Source organism: Haemaphysalis longicornis, unplaced genomic scaffold, assembly GCF_048455015.1.
Source record: "Haemaphysalis longicornis isolate Haplotype H1 unplaced genomic scaffold, Haemaphysalis longicornis Haplotype H1 scaffold_3, whole genome shotgun sequence".
Taxonomy (NCBI): domain Eukaryota; kingdom Metazoa; phylum Arthropoda; class Arachnida; order Ixodida; family Ixodidae; genus Haemaphysalis; species Haemaphysalis longicornis.
Genome location: NW_027526335.1, coordinates 74,088,390 through 74,102,467, shown reverse-complemented (window position 1 = coordinate 74,102,467; position 14,078 = coordinate 74,088,390). Strand labels below are relative to the sequence as shown.

The 14,078-nt window shown below is 46.4% G+C and overlaps 1 protein-coding gene across 1 annotated transcript in view; it reads right to left on the bottom strand.

Moving 5' to 3' along the window:
• LOC144174636 (lysosomal alpha-glucosidase-like) overlaps positions 1-14,078 on the bottom strand; it is a 78,170-nt gene that overhangs the window by 34,757 nt on the left and 29,335 nt on the right. The window contains exons 5-6 of the mRNA XM_077703422.1: positions 6,078-6,243; positions 1,537-1,633 (exon numbers count right to left, since the gene is read on the bottom strand). Of these exons, the coding sequence (XP_077559548.1) occupies positions 1,537-1,633; positions 6,078-6,243 (263 nt within the window). The remainder of the gene's footprint in view (positions 1-1,536; positions 1,634-6,077; positions 6,244-14,078) is intronic.

Below are 14,078 nucleotides of genomic sequence, written 5' to 3'. Positions count from 1 at the left end.
AAGCACTGTAGAAACGCGCGTTCAGCATCGACTTGCTCTTGTTGGAAAAGGATAGTCACCATCGAAGCATCTGTTCTGCTTCGCCACGAGGATACCTCCCCACCGGGCCTCGACGAGCGTGGCCGAAGCTCGCTTCCGGCGTCGAAGCTCGCTTATGGAGCGTCGGAGGAGCAGGCGCTTCGTTATACCCAGACGCGAGTCAATCTTCTTCACGAACGGTGTTTTTGTTGCTGAACACAATGAAAATATCTTCGACTCGAAACCGGGTTGCTGAACTGCTTGCGAAGCGAGAGACGCGTCGCCCACGTAAGGGTCGCAACAGGAAAACTCGGAGGTCTCCGAAACAAGAGTCGCATAATCGAATCTAGGGCCGTGGCAGAACGGGTCCGACGTCTCCGTGGCGGTAGTGAAGTCGTGAATGCGAGGGTTGCGGAAGGGCTGTAATGACGCCTCTGACGTGAGAGCCGCGTCGGTGACGCCAGCGCTGCGGCAAGGCCGGTCAGACGTCTCGGAAACGATGGTCATGTCAGTGACGGCGAGGTCTCGGCAGGCTCTCTCAGATTTCTCCAACTCGGAAATCTCAGCAACACCAGGGTTGGGCGGTCGCAGGAGCCGCTCTCGCGGGCTGAGCCCCTCAGGGTCTTCTTAAGCATCGTTGTAACGCGCAGCGCCCTCTTTGTCGTCGTGTTTCTCTACCCGTGCAACAGTCTTTGCCCGAGCAGGCGGCATGTCACCCGTGACCTTTGTTGACACTGTCGGCCGCGCCTCCTCGGGAGGCGAGCCGAGGGTCGAAGTCGCATTGCAGGTAGAAAACAGAGCTGCCCTAGGTTGCGGGACGGGGCTTGCGGACAAGTCTTGGCTCGCGGAAAAGCGTACGCGCGTTCGCAGGGCGCAGATCCATTCATCGTAGTCGATAGCGTTCAAAATGTCCGCTTTGAATTCGTCATCCATCAGGTTCGCTTGAATTTCGGCGTCGAGCTGGTGAAGGCTCACCTGGCCATGCAAGATGAGATCGAGTACATTTTGCCTATCAAGGGCCGTTGCTGCCTGACTCCGCACCAAGGCGTCGAGGACTGTCATGGTCCCGGAGATGGTCGCTCGCAGGACATCTCGGCGAATACGAAGAGCGTCCATGGCACCAGTCGATGAAGCAAGACGCTGGGGCTGCGAATACCAAGGGGACAAGGGCGGGTTGTGCACGAGCCGAAAGGGGCGGCGGCCGAGGGCAAGGCTTCCAGGATAAAGCAGTACGAGGGTATCCAAGCCTCGCGTGCCTCAGATCCGCTGCGCCGTCGAACGTAGATTCGCTCGTGCGCCGGTTCCCGGGTTTCACGGCACCAGAAAATGTGTAACGAAAGAAGACCAGCGTCTGGCTTCCGATACGGTGATGGAGTCAATTCGCGAGGCAGTCAGCGCCATCTGATCCTTCTCTTCCTCCTCTGCTACTCCCCCTACTATCGCTCCCTGCCTGCGCATCTTTATTTCTCAACAGCGCCCTTATGTGTTAAATGTGGAAGGACATAAAAGAGGACTCACCCTTAGCATTGCTGTTGTGCAAGAATATCCCGTAGCCCTGTTGGTTTTTGTCCACACCAAGCAAGAATGGGTGTGACCCGTAAAGATTCTCGTTGGCCTGAAAAGAATAGGTTGCATCGAATAACGTGTCTGGGCACAGTTGGGGTGGGTGGTTGCCGTATCTCCACGACTCTAACGGGCACATTTTTTTTTTTTGCTAAATTTAGCCTTCAAATTTGTGTGCGCGTTACAATCTGGGGCAAAACCGAAAACAGCTTCAAAGCACCCAGCTGCGTCAACACGGACGCAGAATTTTCGAAAATTCCAGCTCAATCTAATCGAAAATAATCCGTCAACGTGACGCGAGTGATTTTTGACGTACCGATTTCTCGATGGGCATAGCTTAACCAGCTGTTGCCCATGTTTATTCTGAAATTTTTTTTCAGATTATTTTTCAAATTTCTATGACAAAACTTATGCGTGCGTTATAATCGGGGGCGTGCTACAATCATGCGAGTATGGTAATTTCACTCAACAACGGTCATTTTTTTATAAATCTACTTGATATTTTGGCAAAGCAATACGAACACTTAAAGGCTGTTGATTCAAGTTACCTGTATAAAACATAGCCCAAAACTGATCAATGTACATATAAACAACAAAGCACATGCCAGAAAAAAACATTTTATTGCAGCTACTAAGAGCAGTTTAATTTATAGAATCAAGCTTTTTTTTCTAAACCAATGTATAATGAACACACCTATCTTCTCAAATAATCCCTGTTTAAAAATTCCTCCTGAAATTTCCTAATTGAGCCGATCATACGATCATACATTTCCTAATATATGCATTCTTACCATCAGTTCATAATTTAGTATCATAAATCAAATAAAATTTGACTGATTTGATTTGAATTGATAATGCTACAGGCAGGTTCATTTTTATGGGGCCACAAGGAATGTCATGCAGTGTAGGTTTCAATTTCCATGATATGGGGCCTCTCTTCCTTGAAACGCATTTAATGTTTTCAGGTTTCTTTCTGCAGAGCCCTAAAGTATTTGACCAAGCAAAGAAAGTGCTAAATTAGCTAAAGTTAAGCCAGCACACCTCCCTCAATGACACCTATTTTATTGTCCAAATTTTTCTTCTGCATTGACAGCATTTCCTTCATTGAACAATCAAAGAGCAAGCTGTAGCTACATATTTGCCATCCCCCTAGACTGTGCGTTATTGCAATTTCTTAATGATCGTTCTAAAGTCCTGATTGCTCTAAACGAGATTCTCCGGTCATCTTTGCACGTGGCACTTATCTCCACATTCCCTCTACCGATCCTTCACTTCCATTTGTCCCCCTGCTCTAGATAATGACTGAGGAAATCCTGGGCCATCTCCACTTATGTGAAACCTGGAGAGGGGCGAAGAATGAAGTGTATAAGTGTATTCTTGGCGCCTTGGCGTTTTTGCCAATGGATATGAAACCTTTTGGGGGTAGAGGTATACAGCTTTGCTAGAAAAGTCTCTTGTCTTTGAATCACGAAGCTCTCTATCGCGAGGCGTAAACTAGTGTCCCGGTGTCTTTTTAGCACGCATTACGGTCTAGCGTGAGGCGTAAACGTTCCCGGTGTTTTATAACCGTGGCTACATGAGACGACGATTACGACGATGACGACGACGACGATGACAGGAGACGCCAACAGCATCCAGCCCCTAAGGGGTGCATGATTCCACCCTCGATTGTTATTCCTTGTAATGAAGCACACTTGAGTGAGTTTAAAATTAGAGTTGATTGGGATAAAATATGTTTGCAGATAGGTGACTGGTTTTTTATACTGCACAATATGAATTGATGTGAGGCAAAACTTGTTAAACATGCAGAATAAATTCACTCAAGGATGACACCGTTGTATGCATTAAGCAATGCTAAGCTAGGGCGACTTTCTGTGGCAGTTTAACCAAAGCTATAAACCCAGAGCACAATGCATTGAAGCACCGCTTTATGTAGTCCTTGATCGTGAACCAGATACCATGCCTCTTCCCAAGAAGGATCATCAGCTGTATATACGTTCAGAGCACGCTGAGGGCATTTTTGTCTGGGCTCTCTTTAAAACATTAACTTCATAAAAACAAAGCGTCTAGGAACAGATGGAGAAGCTATTTTCATGTTTGTGAGAAAAAGGAAGGCAGCAATTTTGGCAAGTATATTGAGTAATTAGCTTACTGGCGTTAGCAAGCACAATGTCGTACTACTCCGGTAAAAAGTCCTACGTGGTACTATAAAATCTCTCAGTCACCGTATGCTCTAATTTATGGTGGGAAATTCTTTGAAGAAGATCAGCATAACAATCTAAGCTACAGCTAAACGATTCTAAGCTGCCTGAGAAATGCATAGGCATCACAGTACATAATTACGAGCTGTGAAACATATGTTGTATGCCTGCACTGTGTGTATTCTGGCCAACAAGGCATGTAATGTGACGCCCCTACATCGATGGAAGCACACAGCCAAGCAATTGTCAGCGCTCGAATCTGTAAGAAGTATCTGAATTTTAGGCGATATCGCTTATATAGAATCACTCGGTGGATGCCCCTCCAAAAGTATGGGAGCTGTATTTGTCATTGCTAAAATACAAAAACTATTTCCAAACCCAGGAACTCCTGTTTCCTAACTTAACTCCCCAGATAAACAACAATTATGTTCCTCCGTACTGCAAGAATGGTGGAATTAATTTCACGTGTAAGACCTGAGTACAAAAAATGAGTAATCTGTTTAAAAATTTAGTGTTGATGTCATCAAAAGTACAAATAGCAACACCTCAAATAGGACTATGCTGTAGAGAAAAAAGAATTTCTTAATTGCCTACCCCGAAAGTAATGCTGAGCACGCGGTCGCGGGATCGATTCCCGGCCACGGCGGCCGCTTTTCTGGTGGAGGCGAAAAGCGAAAACGCCCGTGTTTACGAGATTTCGGCGCGTGTTAAAGGAGCCATGAAGACAAAATACAAGTTGGGTTTATTAGAAAGACTGCTTAGTCCCGATAACAATGATACCAATATCATCGCAATCTTCAAACAAATAACGGAGATATTAAAGAAAACGTGTGGAGCAGTCGCGACCCCCTAGCCAATTTCCCGCAACTTTTCTATGACGTCACGAAACCTTGTTTGTGCGATTGCCGGCCGCCTAACTGACCTGTCGCGACGACACATGACTGGACGTCTGTTTTGGGGCCTCTAGTTGTATTTGACCGCATCACTTTAATGCTAACGTGCAGTTAACGCACTGAAAATTATGTTTTATTGTTGGCCCATGTGACGTCATTCTCGCTCATAACACGTCACTGTGGCGCAAAATTTGAAAGTTTTTAAATACTTCTTGCTTTTTTTTTCGTTCAAAAAACATCTTTTGTGGCTGTAATGGAGCTGAGTGAGATACTGAATCCTAGTTCTTTTAAATTAAACGAACTTGTATTTTCTCTTCTTGGCTCCTTCAAAGATCCCCAGGTGGCCAAAATTAATCCGTAGCCCTCCACTACGGCGCGCCTAATCGCCTGCGCTGCGTCGGCGCGTTAAACCCTGCAATCAATCAATCAATCAATCAATCAATCAATCAAATCAATGCTGATAATCCAGAACAGTGCAAACCAATTTCAATAATGATGCAAAAAAAGCCAGCTTTCCATCCGCTTAGCCTTAACCAGCATAAACAGAAAAATGTTGTTTCCGAGGGTATACAGTCCTTCACGTTTGGCCATTGCGGCTTTATGAAAAGTTTGTTTTGTGTGCTTAGGCCGTTGTTTAGGTGGCTTGAAAATTATGATACGGTTTTTTTTTTATTTCCAAGCGCAGGGCTTAGTACCATTGCAAATTTTCTCTTGAAAATTTTACTTTTCTGGTACTGTAGGCGGTATTCGTTGAAAAGTTTAGCGGTCAATTTCTTCGCTTGGCAACACAGGAAACGGCCACAGACATGGCCGATGCGCCACGGACACGGCGCAGCCTGGGCCACTGCGGCCGCACGCCGAAGAAAAAAAAGACACCGGCGTGCGTCATCTACTCCGTTCCAATCCGATTCTAAACTGTGGCGCCAACAGAGATATTATTAATCGCACTCACAGTGGACTCGACGCAATACTTTGTGTTCGGCGAAGAGTTCGTAACGTGAAACACAGTCATGTGTTTCACAGTAGTGCTTAGCACGGACAAGTGCCGCCATCCCGCGGAGCCCGACGTAACGAGTGACGGCGCACTCACAAGGTTGCATGGAGGAGAAGAGGGGTGCCTGACCTGCGGGCCGTGCGCACAACGTCACCTAGCAACAGACGCTTGGCCACAGATATGGCGGCGCACACTTGGTTGCCTGCATGGATTCCACGCCATTGAATACCGAGGATACTATACCTTCCTCTGTCGCTTTCATTAGTCCTCGCGAATACTGCAAGCTTTTTTTTTGTTCACTTACTTGCCATCGCTTCAGATATAATTGCCTTCCAATCTAAGTCAGTCAGACACATTATATTCCTTTTCCCTTTGAGTCCAGAAGTACTTGCAACAATGGAAACGCACCATGGGGGGTCTGTCTCTGTTGAAGAACACATGGCTCGTCCAGTTCACACTACGACGCAGCCTCGTCCACTGCTCGCCAAGACCGAAGACGATGTCCGTGGGGAGGAGCGTTGATAGTTGAAGAAACTGGTCCGTGAACACAAGACGTGACAGGTCGGCCTGGAAACTGAAGGGTGGCCAAAGAGGACAATCAGACGGGGATCCTGAGTGGTGTGTTTCTTTAACGTGGGGTCTTCGCAGACTGTATGTGTTTATCAAATCTATGAATACTGTATTAAATCATAATGCTATTGGAGTGTTATGAATATTATTTCCATAATACCATAATTAACACTTTTGGAGATTCCCGTTGTATCAAAGCAGTCAATGAACGTGTGGATCGTAAAAATCAGAGTTCTAGTGATTTCATCAGATTTCGCTATGGTTATAGCCTAGGCTACCGCTATGCTTGTAGTTTAGAAAGGGAACAGTGTCCCTGCACCCACACAGCGGTAACCACATATATTGCAATTATTCGTCCAAAAACATGCATTGTATCACCGCTGGGCTAGTATTGCAAGTATGTGCATTCGAAGTGTAATGATTGTGGGGAAAAACCTTCGCGAATTAATCAAGGTATAGTTGCTACCATGTGTATTCAGCTTTTTTAAGCAATAACATATTCTTTGCCCTCTCGGCTTGAAATCAAAAATATTACTATATGCCAAAACATAGACTACATGCGCATTCTTCTCATACTATCACGCGTGACACCTTTACACAACGTTACCTTGTGTTTGCCGTTCATTTCTGAACGCGCCGCTATTGACCTTCTTTTCTTTACTAAAGCTTACAGTTTTTAATAGCCTTTATAAATGGCTTCATTGTTATTTATGAAGAGAAGACTCTTATTGCAACGGTTAAATTACCTCTGACTTGACGCCTCCGTAACCACTGTGCTGACCAACATTTTTTCTTTTCGCCCATGTGTTTTTTCTTCATTTTTTTAGTCGGCAAAACTTATTTTGAGTGTTTCCTACGTTCTCGAATTTTTTTCAAGTGTTAAAATACTATCCATCCTGGTAGCTGGGGACATTATCAAGTAATCTGCCCAAGCCATGTTTCTTATCACTGCGTGGTTATATTTTCTTGCTTTTTTTCCTAATCAACTATATAATTTCAATTATTCAGTGAGAAAGCATTCGAAAAACCAGCAAGAAGCCTAGCAATGTCTGAACCTATATGGTATCTTTAGAGATCTTCATTTACTGAATTGTTGTGTCTTCTCCCTCAATGGACCTCTCCCAAGGCGCGTCACACGGTGGCCTAGACGTCACGGCTAGCGCACGTGCTCAGTGCGACCGGGCGGGTGGATAGCAAAACATTCGCACCAACGCGCGGCGCGTGTGCAATGATGCGGCTTTGAACACGTGCAAAAGTGGAGTTTTGTAGCGCAAGCTAGACTACGCTACCCAGGGCAGTCTTCGCGGGGTGACCAGATTTGCCCTTGAGAGCTAAAGGTCAAACCACGCCCTCTTCCGCAAGTGCCCGGCACGGAGCAGCAGCCCGATTGCGGGGAGAGAGAGGCGGAAGAGGAGAGATAGGCCAGGAGGGACCCGTGCGCGGGATGTGGCGGAGGAAGGCGAGGAGGCCGCCGCCACAGCGATGAGCCAGCGCCACAAAGTAATGCCACATCACGTGCGGCGCAGAACCGTATGCGATTTTGGAAAACAAACATCCAGCCGTGATCCCTCATACAGCGGCGGGGCTTAAAGGGCCCCTGAGATGGGGGTTTTTGGGGGGTCGATGGTATCGGAGCGCAACGGCTATTTCTTGAACTAATCGTGACGTGTTTGTGCGCTCTTGATTTAATCATTTTTTTACGAGCGTGAAAACATCAGAAAGCTACAAAAAACATCTTTTGTGTGGGTGCTTTTACACAGTCACACATATTTGTTTTATACCGGAGTGTAAAGAACTTACACACCGGGCCAAACCGGGCTTGACGCTCCTCCGTTCTCGGCGGAAGGATACAGTGAGCGCAGGAGCAACGACGCTTGCAGCTAGCGTGATCGCTCAGCGCTCCGTGTCTCAGTTTTCTTTGCATTTGCTTTCTTGGACGCTGTACCCGAAATGATTCTTTGCACCATCTGTGTTTCGAGCGTAGCCTCAACGTTGTTTCAGAGGTGATAACGAACGGCGCGCCAAGGGAGCGCCGCGCCGACGACGAAGGAGGAGCTCCGCACGCAGCGCTTGGACGACGGCGGGCACTGCTCGTGATCACGAGGCACACGCTCAAGTGCGCTCACGCGGGCTGAATAAATCAGTTCAAGCCCAAACGCTGTCGCAGCTGATTCTCTGCGGCGGTCGCGACAAGGGCAAGAGCATGCTCATCCCGTAACGACAACTGCCAAAGAGTTTCATTTCATTGCTTCCCATCAAGTCATGATCGCAGGAAAGTGTGGTTTGCTGCACCGGCCTTCTGAATGAACCTGTTGCCTAGTGTCCTTAGCGCGCTTTACCGTTTACCGTGTTAAATGAAGCAAGAGTAGCCGTTTGCCGCTGAAAACGAAAGGATTGCACTCTGCGGTTTCTGCATTCCGGCCTACCGGCTCTGCCGAGTAGCGACATCTGGCGAATTTGTCGCAAAGCAAATGACTCAAACGTTTGTTGCCCAGAACTGTACGCTTACGCTTGAAATGGCTTGAATCTTAGACGTCTTAGATTGAACTCTCACAATACAATAATTTTTTTAAAAGATCCGTATACTTCTACTGTAGAGCTTAAAACATGACGTTGACGCCGCCATCTAGTGGTAAGAATTAGGACCAAGTATTGCATTAACCAGAATTCACGCCACCGCTAAATATTTCGATATAAAATGAGTAAGATATATTGTAATGATTCCGCAGTTACCTATATTACCTTGCCCAAGACGATTTTGAAAGCATAAAAGAGCTATGCTAGTTCATAAAGGCATCTGAACCATTGGAAGCGTGGGAAGCTGGAGTAGGGGCGGAAATTTTGCTCGCTCATTCTAAAAAAAAAAATTGTCATTTATCGTTGATTGATTGATTGACTGATTGTGGAGTTTAACGCGCCGACGCAACGCAGGCGATGAGGCGCGCCGTAGTGGAGGGCTCCGGATTAATTTTGACCACCTGGGGATCCTTATCGTGCGCCGAAATCTCGTACACACGGGCGTTTTTGCTTTTCGCCTCCATCAGAAAAGCGGCCGCCGCGGCCGGGAATCGAACCCGCGACCTCGTGCTCAGCAGCGCAACGCATTAGCCACTGAGCCACCGCGGCGGGTTTGTCATTTATCGTGCTCCTGATCATCATTTAGCAAGAATGTAGTAAACAACATCAACTATAAGATTGCTTGCATGAAGCGCAGAGCACAGCGCATTTGCTGTGCCGTAAAGTTCCGGAAGAACGCCCACCCAAATTTAAGTACAGTGATATCAAGTGAAAAATACGAGATGGGCGAAATTTCGGGTCAAGCTCGGAAAGGACGAATAAGTGACCGCATCTACACATGAAGAGATGATTCGGGTTTGTTTTGTTCACTCATCGGCGCTAAAGCCATGGATTTTACGGGGTGGGCGCGCGTCTTTCAGTAAATTGAATATTTCACCCGTAAAAGGGGGTGGGCGATGTTTCGGGGGAGGGCGTTCACTCGGAACTTTCCGGTAATCTAATCAAAACGCGAGCGTACATTTCGCAGGCGCAGGGGGCTCGCTACTACAGTCGGTAGAAATTCTAGCCTCTGTATCGCTATGTAGCGACGGTAAAAATAAGTTACCGTTCACGGAAACTCTCGCGCATGCAAGGTCGACTTCCGCAATCACCAGTCTCTCCTGCTCAAAGTCCGTAAAGACTGAAAACGTAGCTTTAAAAAAAAAAAAAAGGACGTCGTCGTCTCATGTGCGACCCACTCGCTGAAGTAACCATGGTAACGACGACGCTCTAAACCAAACCGCCGCCGTCAAAAATCGCGGACATTCCGGCGGCCAACCATGAAATGAGTGCTTCGCCTCGGACGAGGTCGGACTATGTCGTCATCGCAAGCCGCCGAGCCAACAAATAGTTCTGTCTCGTCGGGGTAATAACATTTGTTAGCGTGAGCGAATATGCTTACTATTTTTGGACTTGTTTCTGCAAGAACTATAAAGTAGATTTCTGACACAAACAAAAACACTTTGAAATCCATCTCAGGCCCCCTTTAAGCAACGCCGTGTGGCGAAAAAAAAAGTTCGAGTCAAACCCTGCCGTAACCGGCATGTAGTAAGTGAAACGATCCTGGCCAATCCCCCAAGTGGGTATGCGCCACAAACTGCGCAGGAGGCCGCCTGGTTCTTGCTGCGGCTGGAAACTAAACATCCCCCTCCCGAGGGGCACGATCAAATGCAGAGCATTTCCGGGGGCGCACGACGTTAAGCAGTTTGCGTTACCTTAATGTTGTTGCACTTGTTGCTGTTGGTTGTTGTATTCTAATTAAATGAGGAGACGTAATTACGTGGTCACGTGACATCATTTATTAGCAGGTGGGTATGACATCATTTATTAGCAGGTGGGTATGATTATTGTGGCGCAGTGGGAAGAGCACCATGTATCTCGCGTTCCGCCCACAGGTAGTGAATGCGTTGTATCAGCAGCTTCTTGACGTAGTTTAAATGAGTCAAGGATATAAGGCTCGTTCGTAGCCCTCCATTCTGTGTCGGCTTTGTGGCGATCATTAGCTAATGATCGCGGGACAGTCATGGAGATTTATTGTCGTTTATGCACCGTCGCAACCTCGCGAACGGGAAGAATATTTCCTGTCATTACAGAGTCACCTGCGTACTGACCGCCACTTAATGGTCTTAGGGGATTTTAACTGTGTGTGTAACACGAGTGACAGGTCATGTAAGCACCAACGATCGGACTTAAGCGCTATAACATTGGAAAACATTGCTTGTGACTTTCACCTTTGTGACATAGGAGAAAATGTCCGACTGCAAAATCGTTTTACACATTTTCAGAGAGCCTCTCACGCTAGGCTAGACCGTATTTATGTTTCTTTAGATTCTCTACCGTGTGTCCATAGCTACGCTGTTCATCCGGTATTTTTTAGCGACCATTGCCTTGTATCTGCTGCGCATGGTAGCCAACAGTGTCGGAGTCGTCCCCTGAATTGGGAATTGTGGAAATTTAATAATTCTTTACTATCCCATCAGCCCTTTTTAAATCGTGTCCCAGAAATTATGCAAAATGCAAGAAATCGCTATGATCTGCCAATGCTCGCACGGTGGCAATTATTTAAGCAAGAAGTGAAAGTCACGGCAATTGAAGAGGCAGTGATGGCGTTTGAAAAGAAAAACAACATAAATCGCCTAAATAAATTGTTGAGAGAACTTAATGAACTTGAAGGCCGATGTCCAGGTCAATATATGGATGACATTCGGAATGTCAAGGCGCAGCTACAGGCGTTTGATGTTGAGAAATACCGGGGAGCACTAGTGCGAGCGAGATCACAGCGCTTTGCTGAAGTGCAACCGTGTTGCCGGTCACTAGGTGATGAGCGCCGTCATGCCCTGTCTAAACAAATACTTGAAATTGAGTATAAAGAGAAAATTACTGATGACACTACTGTGATAATGATGGCCTTTGTTGATTACTATAGAACTGTATTCCAAACTCCCAAAAGAGCAGTGAGCGAGGACTCCATTGACAAATTCATTAGTTTGCTGCCCAAATTAAACCAGGACGAGTGTGAATCCATTGACCAGGAGATTGGCATTCAAGAATTGGTGTCTAGCATTGAATCATTGTCGAAAGGCAAAACCCCGGGACCTGATCGTCTCACTGCAGAATTTTACCACACATTCTGTTCTCTGCTGGCTCCATTTTTACTTGAGGTTTACCGCGAGGCTTACAAGACTGGATTTCTTCCACCTACGCTGTACGAAGGCCACACTGTTCTAATCCCCAAAAGTAATGATCCTGACAAAATGCGTAAAGTAGAAGGATATCGTCCCATTTCCTTATGTAATGTAGATTATAAAGTCTTCGCTAAGATTTTGGCCAACCGTCTTCAAAATGTAATTGAGCTACTAGTTGGTGACCATCAGACATGTGGCATCCGTGGGCGATCTATTCAAACTAACATACACATAGCAAGATCTATATTGGAGTGTGTTTCGGGTACGTCAGCCCAGGTAGCCTTAGTACAACTAGATTTGGCAAAGGCATTCGATCGCGTCAGTCACCAATTTCTGTTTCGTGCTCTACAGCATGTGAACGCAGGATCTTGGCTTACCGAAGGTATTCAAATATGTTATGCTAATGGCTCGACAAGAGTGATAGTCAATAATCGACTAACCCAACCAATCCACCTTCTTTCATCGGTTCGTCAAGGGTGCCCATTATCACCACTCGTGTTTTGCTTATATCTCGAACCATTATGCATGCGCATAATAGAGGACATTAATGTTAAGAGGGTTCCCGCTATCGACCTTCGAAGTGAAAATTTTAGCATATGCCGATGATGTCGCTTCATTTTGTACTGACAAGGCCAGCGTGGAGAATGTTCTTGCCATTACACCAGAATTTTGCGAGGTTTCAGGTGCGGCCCTGAATTTCGAGAAAAGCTGCGGATTTTGGTTGGGAGAATGGGGAACCACAACCGATTGTTTCGCCGGAATTAATTGGAATAGAGTCCTAACTTATTTAGGAGTACCCCTCTCGCAGTTTCGCAATACTGACTCGCATTGGTCGGAGCAGGCGGTGAAGCTACAGCGCCAAGTCAATGACTGGCGGGGACGGCAGCTGTCCATCTTTTCTCGTGCTCGGGCGTGTAACACGTTCCTTGTGAGAAGTCCTACAGGTGTTACATTGCTCACGACTAAGGATACAGGCTTTTCACCGGATTTTTGCAACCTTCATTTGGTGTTCGCGTAGTGAGCCAATGCGTCGCGATAACCTTTTTCTTCCGGTTGTGCGAGGGGGACTTGGGCTTGTTCATCTGTTTCTTTGGCAGCTTCTTTCTCGTTTATTCTACTTTCGAGATGTTCAACATCCTTTTTTGAAAGCTGTACTGCAAATACGTCTTGCACATTTTCTCCCTGATGTTGTGGTGTCTTCGCTGTCTGTGGACGCAGCCCGAAGCCCGCGAGGTTTCCTCAAAGAAGTGGTTGACACGTTTCGCTTCTTACAGGCTCGGTTTAGCCTTGAGTACATATTTACTGCTTCGCGCGAGTCTATTTCTGATGCCCTGGTTTCTGGGCTTTTTCCCACACCTTTATATCGTGTTCTGTACCTACAGTGGCCGTACCAGGATGTCCTCAATAGAGTGTGTAAAATGTGTGTTCCGCCAGGTGTTAAAACATTTTTCTTTAAATTACACACTGGCACGCTCCCTGTTAAAACTTGGATGAAAGATCGGGGTCTGTTTATAGCTTGGTCGAGAGACTGTCGGCTCTGTACTCGACCAGAGACAATTGATCACTGCTTTGTAGACTGCAGAGATGCTGTCTTTTTCTGGGACATTTTACAGCGATTGCTCAAAAAAGACATGGATATTACGCCTTTCTCTATCCGATTTTTGCCATTCGACTATCCTGGTGAGCCACCTTATGACATGTTCGTGTTGATTGGTTTGTACAGTCTGTGGCGATGCCGCTTATGTGATAGGCATGCTGAGCCACCAAGATCAACTAAGTCTTATTTCCGAGAAACTGTGGCATTTGAACATAGTGTGTATAGTTCGCTTGACCAACCACCTGACTGGTTCCCTCTTTTGAACGCTTCTGTGTGTTTGCCTGAATTTTGATGTATATTTGCTTTTCATAACTTCAGTGTATTTTTTTGTTTGCTTGTATTCTTCGTACTGCAACGTCTGAGCGTATTCTCCCATGTAATACAGAAAAAAAAAAGTAGGCTTTGTGGCGCAGTGGGTAGAGCACCATGTACCTTGCGTTCCGCCCGCAGGGTCGTGGGATCGAAACCAGGCGCCGGTAAGTATTATTTTTTTTATATCGT